General features: G+C 38.4%; 1 protein-coding gene across 3 annotated transcripts in view; it reads right to left on the reverse strand.

Moving 5' to 3' along the window:
* Positions 1-17,981, reverse strand: part of ITPR2 (inositol 1,4,5-trisphosphate receptor type 2) — a 506,561-nt gene that overhangs the window by 127,104 nt on the left and 361,476 nt on the right. For 2 of the 3 annotated variants that reach the window (XM_055280315.2, XM_055280317.2), the window contains exons 44-45: positions 17,059-17,154; positions 15,438-15,560 (exon numbers count right to left, since the gene is read on the reverse strand). The exons of the other annotated variant lie outside the window; for it this stretch is intronic. In XM_055280315.2, coding sequence (XP_055136290.2) covers positions 15,438-15,560; positions 17,059-17,154 — 219 coding nt within the window. The remainder of the gene's footprint in view (positions 1-15,437; positions 15,561-17,058; positions 17,155-17,981) is intronic. 3 annotated transcript variants of the gene reach the window in all.

Below are 17,981 nucleotides of genomic sequence, written 5' to 3' on the forward strand. Positions count from 1 at the left end.
CCAATTGATTTTCCCAGGAAATCTCAACTACATCTGCAATTTCAAACAGCCTCTATATACCAATGTCTCCGTACATCTATGCTCCAAGCCTAGCTCTCCTTTCTGAGAATCAAGGACATAGTATCAACTGCCTGTTGTACACCTGCAACCCAGTGTCCCATCAGTTCCTTAACTGCCAAAAGTCTAGAACTAAGCTGCTCCTCTTTCCATTTCACCACGAGCCTCCTCTATCTCCAGTCTTTTGAAATGCACCATCATCTGCCCACCAGCCAACTCTATACCTAGAATCACTCAAGACTCACTTCATTTTCTCCCACCTTAAGGCATTCCCAGACATTCAATCAGCTACAGATGAAGTGGTTCTTGGACTTAGGAAAGGGCAGTGGTGATGGATTCTCCCTGCCCCTGGGATACAGGCCAAAACCTTAGCAAGATCTGCATGTCCTGATCCGACCCTGCCTCCGTCCTGTGTCTCACCTCTGGTCCTCTCTCTTATGGCACCCTAGCTATTCTGGCCATTTCTTATTGTTTGGTCATTAGGGACTTTGCATATAAAGCAGTAAGAGACTCCAGATTCTCCCATGGTCTTATGGGGACAAGAAGTGCACGCCCATGGAGGAGAGTGTTGTGGTTTTTATTCGTTTGTTTTGGTGCAAGCTATTTTTCAACATATATTTTCATGTGTATAAGTGGCAGAGGTTAATGTCTTTAATTTCTGAGAAGGGGAGTTAACAGAAACAAAATTAGTAACATCAGCTTAGGTTGGTACCAGGAAGGTGGAAAGCACAAAAAGAGAAGGAAGGGAAGGAAATGAGAAGAGGCTGTCTCTGGATCAGATGATCAGGCTATCAGACAAATAGGGAAGGAAGCTGAGAAGGTGAAAAGTCTGGAGCAGCTTTTTTTGAAACTGTGGTCTGCAGGCAACTTGAATAAAAATATCCAGGATATATGGTAAAAAGCAATTGCAGGCCCTACTCCAGATCTTCTCAATCAGAGTCTCTGGGGTCGGGGTCCCGGAATTTGATGCACTACAACTTGAGAACCACTGCTTTAGAGCTAAACTCTAATACCCAGTGTTTCCCAAGTTGTATATAAGATAGAAGCAGAAGACTACCTTTGCCCCCAGCTAGGGTTCTTTAGTTTGCCCTCTGACCTGGATGCCTAGATCTGCCTCATTTCAATGACTTCTGCCTTCATTTCCCCTGCTTCTGCCTCTATTCTACTTGATTCATCCAGACACCTGATTCATACTTGATTCATTCCTATTGTGAATCTACTGAATGAACATATCCCTGCTCTGTCAATTGGTTAGTCAATTCTCATTTATGAGCAGGCTTCCACTGTCCATAGAATGCTTAAATCACAGAACCACAGCAATCGGAGAAAGAAACTCTGCAGTGTTCTTTTTTATGCAGTCAGAACCTCTACATGTATGTCACTCTGTCTATGGGTATGTGTGTATGTGTGTGTTAGTTACACTCACATACAAAGTGAATTAAACACTATAAATATAAGCATGAAAAAATTTAAAAATAAATAACTCAGTTCTCACAAGGATATTTCAGATATGGGACACAGGCAACTTCTCAACTGTGAGGATTATAAAAATAATCTACAGAAGGGTTTGGCCAACTACATACAGCTCCTAGGTCAAATTCAGTGTGCCACCTGTTTTTTAAAATAAAGATTTATTTGAACACAGCCAGGCTTATTTGTTTACATATTGTCTATGGCTGTTTTTGCTGTAGAATGGCAGAGTTGAGTATTTGCAACAGAGACAGTATAACCTGAAAAGTCTAAAATATTTACTATGTAGGACTTTGCAAATCTCTGGTATAGTAACAGAAAACTGCAAATCATTTTCAGGTCTCATACAGCTAACAAGAAAAAGAAAAGTGTGTATATATATATATATATTTACACACACACACGTGTAAAGTTACAAGTATGTGTATAGAGACACATTTCTAGAAGTTTTCTGAGACCAGCTAAATTCATATCTCTAAAATTGATCACATTTAGTCAATAATATAAATCCTGACAAGGGACTTTTCAGAATTTTCCCCTACCATATAATTTCAAATAATCACTTGGTTGTGACATAGAAGGGGACTTATTTTTTTGGTCTGGCTAAGGGTAACTATTTCCCTTTCTGAAGCCTGACTTTTTTTGTTTTTAGCTCAACAATTTTGTCTTTCAGCATTAGTTTGTCACAATGGTCTGCCACTTTGCTGTGCCTCTGTAAGTAATTCTGAAACTCAAAATGCACCAACAGCCATAAAACAGAAAGGCTGAGCAATCTCATCACATGATAGTAAGACTCACATACCTACATGATTCCATGGGCTACTACACAAGGAAAACTTTTTTGTTGTTGTTGTTTGTTTTTTTTTTTTGAGACAAAGTCTTCCTCTGCTGCCCAGATTGGGGTGCAGTGGTGCGATCTCAGCTCACTGCAACCTCCGCCTCTCAGGTTCAAGTGATTCCTGTGCCTCAGCTTCCTGAGTAGCTGGGACTACAGGCAAGTGCCACCACGCCAAACTAATTTTTGTATTTATATTAGGTTGGTGCAAAAGTGATTGCGGTTTTTGCCACTGGTAAAAATAGTAGAGACATTGTTTCATCATGTTGGCCAGGCTGGTCTGGAACTCCTGACCTCAAGTGATCTGCCTGCCTCAGCCTCCCAAAGTGCTGGGATTATAGGCGTGAGCCACTGTGCCTGGCGGGAAAAACTATTTTCATATGTCACTTTGATATTATAGTACTGGATCTATTGACTAAATGAGGATTAGTTGGCTATCTCTGTCCTGACATTCTGTCCTAGCTCATACTTCCTCAGCGTGCCTTCAGGATAAAATGTCAGCTATGTAGTTAAGCTTTCTTATTTTTTTGAGAGAGAGTCTTCTCTGTCGCCCAGGATGGAGTGCAATGGCACCATCCCAGCTCACGGCAACCTCCGCCTCCCAGGTTCAAGCAATTTTCCTGCCTTAGCCTCCCGAGTAGCTGGGATTACAGGTGCCTGCCACTATGCCTGGCTAATTTTTGTATATTTAGTAGAGATGGGGTCTCACCATGTTGGCCAGGCTGGTCTCAAACTCCTGACCTCAAATGATCTACCTGCCTCAGCCTCTCAAAGTTCTGGGATTACAGGTGTAAGCCACGGTGCCTGAGCTATAGTTAAGCTTTCTTCATTTATGTCTGAGCAGGAAAAATAAGTTAATCAATAAATATTATATGCAGATACATGCAAGTACACACATACACCCATATATACAGAATATTACTTAGTGCTCTGACCTAAGTATTTTTATATTGGCTTGTGTTTACTAATTACATTTTTTCATGGGTTCATTTATAATTGATTTATCTGTAAATACTTGCATAATAATGTCAGGTCATAAATGAATAAAAGTACAATAATTAAATAATCATTTTAAGACTTATAACATTGCTTTGGGGTTGGTGGATATTTTCTAAAGCAGACTTTTGTGCTATTTGTCTCTGCATTATTCTGTTCAGCATTTTACAGAATCATTAAAGTCTCATTCATTTTATGGCAACAGAAGTAAGAACTGAGTACTCTGGACAGGCTCGGTGGCTCACACCTGTAATCCCAGCACTTTGGGAGGCTGAGGCAGGCAGATTATCTGAGGTCAGGAGTTTGAGACCAGCCCGACAAACATGGAGACACCCCGTCTCTACTAAAAACACAAAATTAGCCAGTCGTGGTGGCATGCACCTGTAATCCCAGCTACTAGGGAGGCTGACGCAGGAGAATCGCTTGAACCCGGGAGGCAGAGGTTGCAGTGAGCTGAGATCGCACCATTGCACTCCAGCCTGGGCAACAAGGGCGAAACTCCAACTCAACAAACAAACAAACAAACAAACAAAACAAAACGAATTAAGTACTCTAAGGAACAGTTTAGCAGAAATGTATACTATATCACATTTTAATAAATATTTCTATGTAATTAGTCTTTGGTACTTAAAGTCCTTCAGAATTCAATAGGACGTGTCCCTCCCTAGCTACCTCCCACAGTTGCAACACAGGGCTTTCTCTCTTCTTGATGTAAGGTCCCAGAGAAGCTGCTCTCACACGCACAGCATGCTAAGTATTGCTCCCATCTCTGTGTGTATTTTCTCTATGATAAAAATGCTTTTCTCAGTTTATCTAAATCTTATCAATCCATAAGATTCATCTAAAATGCAAGCCCCACCACAAAGCCTTATACAGTAACTCCAGCCAATATTAACCTATTTCACCTATTTCCTTTCTAGCCATCTGTAGCAGCAGTCCCCAACCTTTTTGGCACCAGGGATCAGTTTTGTGGAAAGCAATTTTTCCATGGACTGGGGCGTGGGGGGGAATGGTTTTGGGATGATTCAAGCACATTATATTTATTGCGCACATTATTTCTACTATTATTACATACTCACCATAATATAGAATCAGTGGGAGCCCTGAGCTTGTTTTCCTGCAACTACATGGTCCCAACTGGGGGTGAACAGGAGACAGTAACAGATCATCATGCATTAGATTCTCATAAGGAGGACGTAACCTAGATCCCTCACAAATACAGTTCACAACAAGGTTCACACTCTTATGAGAATCTAATAGCGCCACTGATCTAACAGGAGGCAGAGCTCAGGTGGTCGTGCTTGCTTGCCTGCCACTCACCTCCTGCCGTGTGGCCCCGTTCCTAACAGGCCACAGACTGGTACCTATCTAGAGTCCAGGGGTTGGGGACTACAGTGCTTGTTGACTATCACGGTCACTCATTTACTTACTCTCTCACTCAATGAATCAAAAGTATTTATTATATCAAACACAGTACTATGCACTGGGTGACATTCATGAGTAAAACCTAACTCCTGTCTTTATGAAGTTTGGAGTCTGGTGGAGGAGACAAGTCAATAGGCCATGTGAATTTGGTGATATATGTTCTATGATCACAGCAGTCGTGGTGTGCCATGGGCACACGCAGGAGGGACATCCACCCAGGCTTGGGCTATAGGAATGCTAAGCAGCTGAGGCTATGGAGTCTGTGTGTCTGGGGTATCTGAGTTGTACATATGGTGGGAGGACCAAGAGTTCTGTTATGGATAATGTTAAGTGTGAGATGCCTAAAAAGACATTCAAATGCAGATCCTGAGCAAGCAGTTGGAGGAACCAGTCTGGTGTTCAGAAGACAGGCCCACGCTGAAGATGTGCATTTGGAATTTATCATGGTACAGCTGGTGTTTAAAGTCATGTGACTAAGTGACATTCAGGGAGTGAGCATCGATTAAGAAGACCAGAGATCCATGGAATGGATCTGACTAGAACACCTCTAACAGAAGCCAGAGAAAGAAATAGGAGCCAGTGAAGCAGGGGGAAAAATCAGGAGATTGTGCTGGGCAAAAACTAAGTGAAGAAATATTTCACGGAAAGGAGAGTGGCCAATTGTGTCAAATGTTAGTGACAGGACAAAAGATGCGGAATGGGGGCAACCTTTAGATTGGTCAAAGAGGCAGTGACTGGTGGCCTCACCAAGAGTGGTTTAGGCGGCACGGTGAAAATGAAAGCCTGGCAGAAATGGGTTAGAGAGAGAATAGAAAGAGAGGAATTGGAGATAGCAATTATATACAATCTTTTGAGCACTTTTGCTATAAAAGACAGCAAGTTATGAGCCAGTGGGCTAGAGGTTTTTTTAAAGAAGCAGATTTGCATGCACGAATGCTGAGCAAATGATCAAATGAGGGAGAACAGAGGGAAAGCGGTATCTCTCTGTTCCTCTTGCTCCCTCTGGCGCTCTCTCTCTCTCTTGCTCTGCCACACTCACTTTCCTAAGCATACTCCTAACCTAAGATCCCAGAGCACCTCAGATACACATTTTTCCTAGGACTTGATGCAATGTGGTTGTTTTCGTGTCTCCCTCCTGTAATAAAGGTATACTCCATGGGGGCAGAGATGATGCCTCCTTTCCGTATCCCGTGCATTCCCTACCCACCCCACAACTGCATCTATAAAGCACATGCCCCAGAAGGAATCATGTGGTCTCAAGGTGGGAGACATCCCTGCTAGCATGTAAGCTCACAGAGGAAAGGGATTTCAGTGTATCTGCTCACTACTTTATCCCCAGCACTGAGAGCAGCAGGCTTTTCACATACCTGGGCAAGTAGGATAAGCCTATTTTCTGTGATTTAATATGATGATCTCTTCATGTTTACAAAAGTTTTTTTTCAACTAAGTTCACGTATTAGAAAGGTCCTACATTATCAAAGTCTGTCTATAAAGTGAATATAATATCTATTTTCATAATGGCTGTTGGATTAAACACACTTCAAGATTAATTACATTCACTCTTGCTAATGAATCAGAACTATTGATCATTGTCCCTGAGGACCAAAAAACAGCTATGTGCATTATTTCATCTGGTGTGTTCTGCAGAATGGTTCTGTCTACTGTGTTGTACTATATCCTTGCATAAACTCCTTTCTGAATTAAATGCCAGTAAAAAGTTGGTCATTAATGAATACTGTAGGTATCAATTATACTCTTGGTTACCAAGAAGCTCAGAGCTACCACTGATAAACTGTAAGAATGTTAGCCAAGACCTCTGGTATACTTAGATCCTCTTTCCTTCTCACGGCTTTTGATCTTGTATTCTAACAAGCTAATTATACACATGCATTTCTCATTCAACCTCAAATTCTGTTTATAATGATGATATATAAACAAATACATAAGTATCTAGTAGCTGATTAGTTATTGTTACATTATTTAAAACATAATTGAATCCAGTAAAAGAGCCATCACAGTCCAACTACTCTCTGGAGCTCATAAGTCTCTGAAAGTTTACTTTGCAAATGCAGCTCACTGACAGCCATCATATTTTTATAGATAAGAAGGCTGAAGCCAGAGAAGTTAAGCGATGTAAATAGCTCACAGAGAAAACACGGGGTGCAGGGGCGGAATAACAGCTAAGCTGTTTGCATAATATTCTTGGTACAACATTCTAGCCAACATATTACTGAGCTACAAGTGCCTCTGTGAGTTGAAAAACCCAGCTGTGTTTTCCACGTTCTGCACTACAAGCAATAATAAAGATGAAGTAATTGTAAGTTACTTAAAACCCTTCAAAGATATTAGAGATGGAAGTTATGTATCCAATTACAAACCATCCTTCTGCATCTACAAATAACGTAAATGAAGCAATGCTGATTACTACACATTAGCATAAGAAAATAGAAGCTGCAAAGAGGTGAAGAGCATAAATCTCTAAGGAAAACATTGTAAGTAGTCTGAGTGATAGATACATTTCATATGGTTTCAGTATAAATTAAACTTTGGCTATTTGGAGTAATTTACATGCATATCCCTTAAAATGAATATAGCTCAAGCAACTGTAGTTAGTTATTAGAAACAGAATTTTTAAAGAAAAAAGTGGATTAATGAAGACTATCAGGAAATCCAGAAAATTTCTTTAGCATGACATAAAGAATCCCTGTCCTTAAAATGCCATGACCGTTCTTACCATTCTCTCTCTCTCTCTCTCTCTCTCTCTCCTGAAAGTTAAAAAAGAGTTATTGACTTTGATTAGGGATAAGCTAAAAATTCAAGGGTCTGAAATATACTAGGGAGTGCTATGCATTTTCCTTTTCCTGGAAAAACTAATCATAAAAGCCTTGCCTGATATCTCCAGCTCTCCTATTAGACTTTGAATTCAATGGATAGTCAAAGTAGGCAGGAGGAGTTGAAAACACAGCAATGGCATTTTACGTTGCTAGAATACAGACTGATGCTCTAATAATTATGTCACTCAGAAATAAATATATATCTATCAAACATGGAATGTTAAGCAAACAAATAATTGCTTCCACTTCATGATCTTTATATCAAACTAATAATTAGTGAGTCCCATTTCAATCCATTTCCTAGACTGCATTTTTTATTGTACCCATTAACCATCAATTTGAGAGGTCATTTAAATGGCCATAACCCAAAGATTCTTAGTTGCTCAGTGAAAGACACGTAAGTGCCTATTAGAGGATTTAAATCTATTCTATAATACCTAGGCATTTTTTCCCATTATACTTTTTCTTTGTGGAAAGTTTCTTTTGTAAAAATAAGGCCTCCTGGGTGCCCAGATTTTGTGGATCCACTACTAATTTAGTAGCCAGGTCCAATATACATAAAACAAAGAACAATTCCAGGATGATATATAGTACAACCTAGTGTAAAAGTAAGTATGTGGTTCTAGGTGGACATAACAAATGTAAGAATTCAAAACAAAGAATAGATAGTTGCTGGCTGTATTTTATCTAGGCAGTGGGTTAGGTAGGTCTCAGTTTGGATCTTAAGGGTATGAAGGTAACACTAAGATGAACTGTAACAATAGAAGGAGATATTCTATTAGTAAAAGAGAGAGATGGTATCATGAACAAAAATAAGAAAAGTACCTAGCAAGAAAGAAGATATTATAGGGCCTGTTGATGCAGAGTTTACTAACAATATTGGCAAAGAGTAATAATGTATAAAATTAAAAAGAAAGTTAAGAGCATTTGAATAAGATTATGGACTGCCAGAATGCTATTATAAGCGTTGTAGGAGTCTATTGATCTTACATAGTGGATGTATTACCTAGAAATATTATCAGCATGCATGCATTTTTGCCAGAAGTTATTCCTTCAAACTCTTCTAGAGTGCCTGCTATATTCTAGGCACTGAACTTAACATGGAAGCAGAAAGAAAAAAGATAATTGCATCTGTACACAAGAAATGTATGCTCCAGTGGCAGAAATTATCATTAACTTTTATCATGGTAATGATAGTAACAGAAAAATATCTTTATTCGGTTTTTTAAGTTATAATACTTAAGCTATAAATTATCAAAGCTTTAGAATATATCGTGTCCTAGTCACTCATTCATTTATCCCTCAATTATTCACTCATTTGTGCAACATTTGTTAAGTGCCTACAGAGTCACTACAGTTATCAAAGATGTTTACACAATTCAAATTATTGTAGTTTATTTCATATAAAAACATATGTAGATACCACACAAGATCCCTACCAATATGACCAAAAGAAGTTTCTCTCCCTAAAATATTTTTGGCTCCTCTCCCTAAAATATTTTTGGCTCTTTGCAGAAGTTGTTCTGCCTGCCTGGACTGTCTTCCTCCATCCCTCTCTTTCAAGATTTAGTTCAAATGTCACCTCTTCCAGGAAGCTCTCTTGACTCCTAGGGGAAGTAGGTCTTTTACATAACCTCCATGTTAAGACAAACACATTCAATTATAATGATTTATCTCTCTCGCTCTTCCTTTTATATACACTTCATTGTGAGCTTCTTGATTACATTTTTAGTCATTTTTCCATCTTAGAAACTAGCACAATGCCTGACATAAGAGGTGTTCGATAAATGTTGTTGAGAGACTACCTTATAATAAATAAGTCTGAGGTGAACTGTAGGTGATTAGTATAATATTCAAGTATATAATATATACTTGCTGGGTATATATTATATATATTAAAATATAATAGCTGGCTGGGGGAAGGGTCAAGTTACCCAGGCCTTCTTTTGTTCCTTTAAATATGTCAAGCTCATTGCCACTTTCAGGCCACTGGGATGTTCCCCTGCAAACCCTCCACCCCCATGGTATCCTGCTGGCTTTTGATTTTTGACTTAGATCTAGTTTAAATTGCTCCTCAGAAAACCCTCCAGATCAACCAATCTCTAATAGCCTCTAGTAACTGTCTTTCACCACGATCTATTCTTATTCACTGTGTAGCTTATATCACCATCTGGTATCTTTCTGGTTCATTGTCTACTCTTCATTGCTCCCAGCCAGAATGCAAATTCTCTGAGAGCTGATCTGTTGTGGATCTTCTTTACCACTGCATTCCTAGTATCTGGCACAGCGCTTGGCATCTAGTAAGCACTCAATGCATCTATGAAACTCAATGAAAGAACGAATGAGAAATGTAAATCTTTTACTCCACAGTGGTAAACTGATGGATCAAGGGCTGCATTCAGCTTGCTGCTGAGTTTTCTTTGGCCTGCTCAGTGTTTGTAAAAATCTTGAATGATCTTCCAACTTTTAAAAGTTAGGAGATTCCACATTTTTACAAAATTTCAAAATATAGGCTTCTTTTGAAATATTGGAAGAAGTGGAAATCCAGGGCCTGCAAGCCCAACTAGCAAGTCAGCGGAAGTGAGTAATGGCTCCCTGCTTTGGAAGAGGAACGTCAGACTGTTCCAACCTCATCAGCCCCTAGATCACTCATTCACATACCCTGTCTGGCCTTGAAGGTGGCTAGATTTGGGGCCTAATCTCTTCTACTAAAGCTTTCTCTGTGACCTATGCTCTACAGCACCCTCCTATAATTCCTGCAAATCCTGCCCTCATGGATTGCTGTTACACTAAATTTTGGAATATGTCTTTATAGATGAAGCATCAGAACTTTTCTTATTATTATTTTTGCATTATGACATGGAAAGATTATATAATTAAATACAAAAATTGAATTCATTATAAACCAGAAGAAAATCTAGGTGAGTGTTCAAATGATCTCGAGGTGCTGAAAGAAAATTATTATGAAAACATAAAAGCCAGTAAATCAGTAAGAAGTAAATATAACTAATATGACTGACAAAGAGTTATTATCCCTAATTAAACTTCATTAAAATGAACCTCATAAAATAAAAGATAAATACACTTTCAAGAAATTCACAGAAGAAATACAAATGACCAAAGAACATATTAAAAGATAGCCCATTTTACCAGTAATCCAAAAGATATGAATCAAAATGTGATTCTCCTTCCATTTATCATATGTTAATTCATTCAGCAAACATTGTTGTTCCAAATACTATCAGTTTGGCCAATATTTTTTTAAATGGTAATAATTTTAGGATTCAGTAAGACAAGTACCATCATAAACTGTGGAAAACAATTTTACAATATGCATCAGGAACCATAAAATAGTTACTACCCTGTGACAGTAATTAAACTTCTTGGAATTTATCCTAGAGAAATAATCAGTGTGGCAGACAAAGATTAATGTATGAGGATGTTAATCATAGTGTAATTTATAATATCAAATACATTAGAAACCTAAATGTCTAACAATAAGGAGTGATTACATGAATCACGGTACATTCAAATGAAGAGCAATTATGTAGACATTAAAACTATGTTTTCAAAGACCATTTAGTGATATGGGAAAATGCTCATGAAAAATTTTCAAGCCTGCATTTTGAAAAGAATTAAATATAACCAATCAGAGTGACCCATTCTCTCTTGCCTTATGATCCAGGAGTTATTTTTGCTTCCTACAGCTTGCTATCTAATACTTCTCCCCAACCTGAAAAGCATATAACATTTCTCCATATGCTTCTTACTTCAGGTAGGCATTAAATGCAGGGTTTCAGACAGAAGAACAGAAATTGCTTCAGGAGAGAATGAAACAATATGGTTTAATATATATCGGACATACACAAAGTACTGAACAGTGCTCTGGACTGTGTATAGTGACTGTCTCTACAGAAAGCAAGAAAATATAAAAGACCAAGAGCAAAGCAGAGAGATGGGGCAGAGAGGCATAAGGAAAACATGCAGAAGATAGAAAGTCAAAAAGTGCACATAGTTGGATTTTAAGGAAATTCTCTGCACAGCACTATAGTATTAGAAGTTAAGAAATTCCCTTTCTGAGGTACTTATAGTTTTATGTAGATCAGACAAGACACTTACAAGAAGCATTATTTGTTTCTTGTAACATCAACCACAGGAAAGGCCAAAAGGGATGTCATGGTAGAAAAAGCAGAACTACCTTACTACCATGAAAAGAACAACAACAAAAATTGAAAGTCTGAGAGCACCAGAATAAACTGTCTGCACAAAAGATGATTATAGTAAAACAAAGAGGAAGTTGCATCTTGGTTTTGGAATTACTAAACTGTACAAAGCCAGAAACCAATTTGCACAGTCATTTGCCTGCGGGAGCCCAGTGACTGCATATCCACAATGAAAACAGTGGAAACCGGACTCTACCAAATTCCTATAGCACAGCTACATGGCCACTTCTGAAGCAGTGCTTACAACCAACCACTCCTTGTGAGTTTGTAGAGGACAATAGATTCATGAGGAACTTGGCAACAATCTTAGGGATTGGCCTCCTAAAAAACCAAATATGACATCCTAGCCTAGAGAAAGCCAAGGAGTCACCTGCAGAAAGATCAGCAGAGCACAATGGTCTCTCTCCTGTGAGTGAAAGCTCATAATTTTTCATGAAAAATTGGTGATAGGGTTACCCCATAAAGAATACATTTATATGGTGGCAAGGAAATGACTCCTTCTGTCACTATAATAGAATAAGCGGACAATTGCTTAACTCTACACTGTCAGTTACATACAACTGGCCTACTTTTCTTCCATACCTATGCCCTCTTTGGGTTCTAAGAGGGACTCATGCGGACTCTTATTTAATATTTAATCTCTTACAGTGTAATCATGAGGCTTAAAGTATTCAGCAATTTAGAATCTCCTTTTCTCTTTACTCTCTTTTGTTTTGATGTTTGTTCTCTCTTTTCTTGAGGCTGCCTTTGTTTCTGTACTTCTATATTGGACTTCCGTTGCTCTACAAATCATTGCTTTTCCAACATTTTGCTTCTGGGAAGTTTTAAAAAGAAAAATTTCGATATATCCACTCCAATCATTTTCACATCATTGATATCATTGATTTCTCTTTCAACAAGTTGTTTTAACCCCTTGTAACATTTTTTTTACTACTTCTAAATTTCCACTTTTTGGGCAATTACAGCATCATCTTTGCATATGTCCATTCTCCTCTTCAAGCACTGTAATAAACTCAAATTCATTAAAATAATTGGCCTTTATGCCATCTTCATATTGAATTTATTTCATATATAGGTTGCTTTATGTTTTCTATCATCTTTCCATCTCTGAGCACTGCTTGCATTCTTTACCCTCTTTGTCCATTCTTCTCAACATGTATCATCGTCTTTTTAAAAATTTGTATTCTGTACTCTGTTTTTTTTGTTTTTTGTTAGTTTGTTTTGAGACTGAGTCTCGCTCTATTGCCCAGGATGGAGTGTAGTGGAGTGATCTCGGCTCACTGCAACCTCCACCTTCCAGGTTCAAGTGATTGTCATGCCTCAGCCTCCTAAGTAGCTTGGATTACAGTCATGCGCCACCACACGCAACTAATTTTTGTACTTTTAGTAGAGATGAGGTTTCGCCATGTTAGCCAGGCTGGTCTTGAACTCCTTCAAGTGATCCACCCATCTCAGCCTCCCAAAGTGTTGGGATTACAGGTGTGAGCCATTGCACTTGGCCTGTATCCTCTACTCTTATACTTAGTCTGCTTCAAACTGAAGTTACCTAACATAAGTCTTTTCTTTACCTTGACATTTTCACTGTTACCCCTAAGACACTGGTCATCTGAGATTGCTTTATTAAATTTCTTAATGGATGTGAGGTGGTTCATTTATTGTCTGCTGGCCAATCTGTCACTCTGCTGGCTCCAGGGCAAGCTTAGCTCGTCTGGTTGTTCATTCCCCACTCAACAGCTACACAGTCAGGCCTTACTCATGCAGCTGCTCACTCGTGCAAGAAGACAACCTTCCCCACACAAAGCAAGACTATCTTGCAGTCAAGAAAACAGAGGTGGCTCTATTTCCCTACTTTCTTCTTCTGAAACTTATTACTGCTCATTTTGACCTTGCCTTTTTGACCTTGCTCGTCTTCCTTGCCTTCTTCCCTCCACAGTGCTACAGACTCTAAAGTAACTCCTTGACCCTCTATACATATGGGTCAGCATGTTTCTGTGTTCATTCTAGTAGCCAATATGATTTTAATTCTCAGCCTGGGATTTTTTCTTTTCTACTCACATTCAATCTCTAGCCATTCCTTTGCCAGCTTGACTCACTTTGTGTCACATGACTTCTCTTTCTCTCTAAAACGACACCTTTTCCACATCCTAAATCTCCACTTTCTGCTTCCTTCAACTTGTCCGTCATCCTGGCTTTCAGTTGCTCAGCAGCTAAAATGCTCATCTGTGTAGCTACAACTCATCTGCCCTTACCTCTTTCTGTTCTACGTAGGCATTTTGATACACTAGGAGAGACCTTAAAATCTTTTCAATGAGCCAGATATATTATAAAACAATAGTGGTGTCTTTTGTTAGTATCTTTTAGAATCTGACTCCTTCCTGGAAGGTTTTGTAAAAATTATAGTCAAGTTCACATATATTATACAGTTACACAAAGGGTAGAAAAGGGCATAAGAAATGTCTAAAGAGCAACCTTAAAAATAAATCTTCTGAGAATCTGACTTTATATCTATCAATGTTTATTCAATCAACTGATCAAACGCACAGGGAAACAGAAGGGAATGATTGCCAATGGGAGAAAATGATGAGAAAAAAAGATAGAGCAAGTCTCTAAAGTTTGAACTTCATTTTGTAAAAACAAAGGAGCTATCATAGACAAAATCAAATTGGCAAATGCACATTTAAAATGTTTAACTTCTAAACAAATTTGCATTCAAAGATGCCAATTTAAAGTTGATCTTCATGTTAATGGTATTAAATTTATGAATAGTACTGATCAGGCACCTGTTTAAATTATAAAATGGAAAGAGTTCCTTCAAAAGAATTTTTTTTTTTTTTTTTTGAGACAGAGTCTCGCTCTGTTGCCCAGGCTGGAGTGCAGTGGTGCAATCTCGGCTCACTGCAAGCTCCGCCTCCCGGGTTCATGCCATTCTCCTGCCTCAGCCTCTCCGAGTAGCTGGGACTACAGGCGCCCGCCACCACGCCCAGCTAATTTTTTGTATTTTTAGTAGAGACGGGGTTTCACCATGGTCTCGATCTCCTGACCTCGTGATCCGCCCGCCTCGGCCTCCCAAAGTGCTGGGATTACAAGCGTGAGCCACCGCGCCTGGCCCCTTCAAAAGAATTTAAAGTTCAGCCTCACACTTCCAATCAGAGGCTGCCAGTTTATGGCTTCTACAGAAAGCATGTCAACCTACAATTCAAGGAGGCCAGAAACTACCTGCCAAATTTGTCCTGATTAGGACTGAATGCACCCCCTCACTTCACACTCTGTCTCCCCAGTAGCCACTGTTCCCCTCTCCTTCAGCACCCTCATTTTTTGCCATGGTTTATCCATGGCTCAGGCTGACAAGGGAATGTCTCCTCCCTTCTGACCCAGTAGTTTTGGGTACCAAGCACTGTTTTCTTGAAGACTGTCCCTTAGCATACCTTGGGGTGCATAGTCAGGCATTCTGGGAGGCTGTTCCTCTCTTTAGCCCAAACCTAGGACGGTAAATGCTGAATAAATGAAGGGACCAGAACTTGAAAATATGACAAGCCACAGATACAAAACATGACTGATAGGATGAGCAAAATAATGTAAAGATATAAAATGTGACACCTGATGGGCCAGAATGTAGATATTGTGTCCAACATCTTTTGGAGAAACACCATCATCTCCACCCTCATCATCCCCATGGTCACATTCCAATCCTTGGTTGTAGGCATTCTTCATCACATCCACCTATCAAAACAAAAAAAAAAAAGAAGATTGAAATGCCAGAAACAATATCTGCTTTATATTTTTATGAGATTTAATTAAAAATTGGGCAGCTTCATAAGCCTCAAAAGTATAAAAGGACTCTAAATGAAAATGGCCTTGGAAACCATCTTTATTTCAATGAACATAGAAGTATCTTCCTACAATATTCCCCTTTTCCTTGGAAATTTTTGTTTGATATTTGAATATCGATAGTGCCGAAGTTCCCATGAATTAGGAGAATCGAGAACCCCAATAAACATCCATTATTTACTAAGTGCCCACTAAGTAACAGGCAGACATGGTGCTAGAAATTGCCCTGGGAACTGAGGACCCCAACAGTGGATGGGAGACAGTACCCTCAAGGAACTTACTGTCCAGTGGGAGAGTCAGCAAGCAAGGAGGAAAACACAGTGCAGTGCCATTGGTCCTAATCCAGGGCTATGTATGTTTCTGAGGAAGCGTAGAGCAGGGGCATATACTCAAGCAAGACGTGGAGGGTGGGCCACAAGGAGGAAGGGGATGACAGAATAAAGGTGTTGTCCACGGAGGAACTAGTATTTTCAAAGGGCTATGGCACAGTGCCATTGTTGAATAAATATATGATTCATTGCCACATTTAACCATAGGATAGGAAATGTGTTGGTCCTGGTAACTCACTGCTTGCAGATAGACGTTAGGCTCTCGTTAAATATATATTAAATCAAACTTCACCTTATCTCTCTTTTTGTCTGCCCTCCTTGACTCCATTCTTTACTAATAAAGTGAGAGTAAAAGAGTGTTGTGCCAGACTTTCGTAGGAGTTGCCCATAGCACCAACAATGGCTCTGATGTGAGTGGGGCTTAATCATCAGGGCACTGAGCTATATTATGTGAGTACATTCTCAATGCTTTTGGAACCCAATGCTTTTAAAATACACCTGCATTACTTCATAATGTGCATGCCACGAGTGAGAAAGAAAAGATAACTTCTACAATAGGAAGACACATTAATGATCTCTGTGGAATCTCTACTAGAGTCTGCACAGTTTCCTTGAGGCCAAGCATTGTACAACATATCACTGAGAAGAACAACTACAAAAAATATTAATTTTATTTTTATTTTTCAGAAAGAAGTATAAATAAAATTTTTGAAGAGTATAAACATTTTTTTTACATCCCTTCCTCATATGCTCCAATACACCATTAAACTAAAGCCAACTTTTTTCTGGCAATACACATTTGCATATAGTTTAGTATAGTATGATAAGTTAGCTAAGAAAAGTGCTTAGAGTGGATAAAACTACTGAAGTCATAAGGCCCAAATCACACAGGCCTTTGCCACCACAGGGCCTTCTGTAGTATTGGTAATGGTAGGTCATGATGTTCCATTTGTCTTGGCAAAGCAATGAAAATCAATCAACTTTTTTTTCTGACATGCATTCTCTAAATTTTTTCCTTTTAGGCTACCCAATATTGACCAAGCTTTTAAAAGTTTTCTTACCAGTTCTCTGGGTCTCATGTTAAAAAGAATTCTTTCTGCATTCTCGCTGTCATGTCTGCTTTCCATAATGGCCAGCAAAAGTTTAGATGCGTTGTTCTAGAGATACAGATTGAGTTAATGCACATGCAAAGCCTATTTCATGGATTCACGATTTCTCTGCATTTGTTTTAATTGAGATTACTAGGACCTCTTTTTTAATCAAACGGAATTTAAAACTGCTAATTTCACTTGTCTTGTTAACATTCTAAAATAGAACATCTTACTTCACTGTCAACACAAAATATAACTAATGAATCATGAGAGCTATGTTACAAGAGATATTTTAAATATTGGTGAAAAGGTACTTCAAATGCAAAAGTGACTTACTATATACTGCACTAAAATATAATCATATTTTACCTCACTGTTTCCTAAATAGGCATTTCATAATGATGTTTAAATAAAAAAAAAGGTGAACAGGTATCAGTAACATATTTTACAGAAATGGTATACAATTTAAAGAATTTAGCATAATTGTTAAAATGAAATACTAATATATATTAGCAAATCGAAATCTAAAATAAATTTAAGCAATAATTAGAATTAATCTATAAAATTACAAATTCCATGTCTTAGAAATACAATATAAACTTATTGATAATGGCTTCCTAGTCTCACTATATGGCAGGCGATACGCAACTTGTTTACCTTTGGGTTGTGAAAGAATATCTTCTATTTTTGCTTAACAGAGAATGAAAATAGCTTATGTTGTCTTTGAAGTGTTCTAATTTGTTTTATAAATATATTATCTCAACCATTTCTACATACAGATATCAAAAATATTTCTGATACAATTTACAATCCAAAATAGATACTCAGAGTTACAGAAAATCTTAGCCAAGAAAGCACAATATCCTAAGCATTTTGAAAGATGTTACTTCATA

Source organism: Symphalangus syndactylus, chromosome 5 (genome assembly GCF_028878055.3).
Source record: "Symphalangus syndactylus isolate Jambi chromosome 5, NHGRI_mSymSyn1-v2.1_pri, whole genome shotgun sequence".
In the NCBI taxonomy this organism is placed as follows: Eukaryota; Metazoa; Chordata; class Mammalia; order Primates; family Hylobatidae; genus Symphalangus; species Symphalangus syndactylus.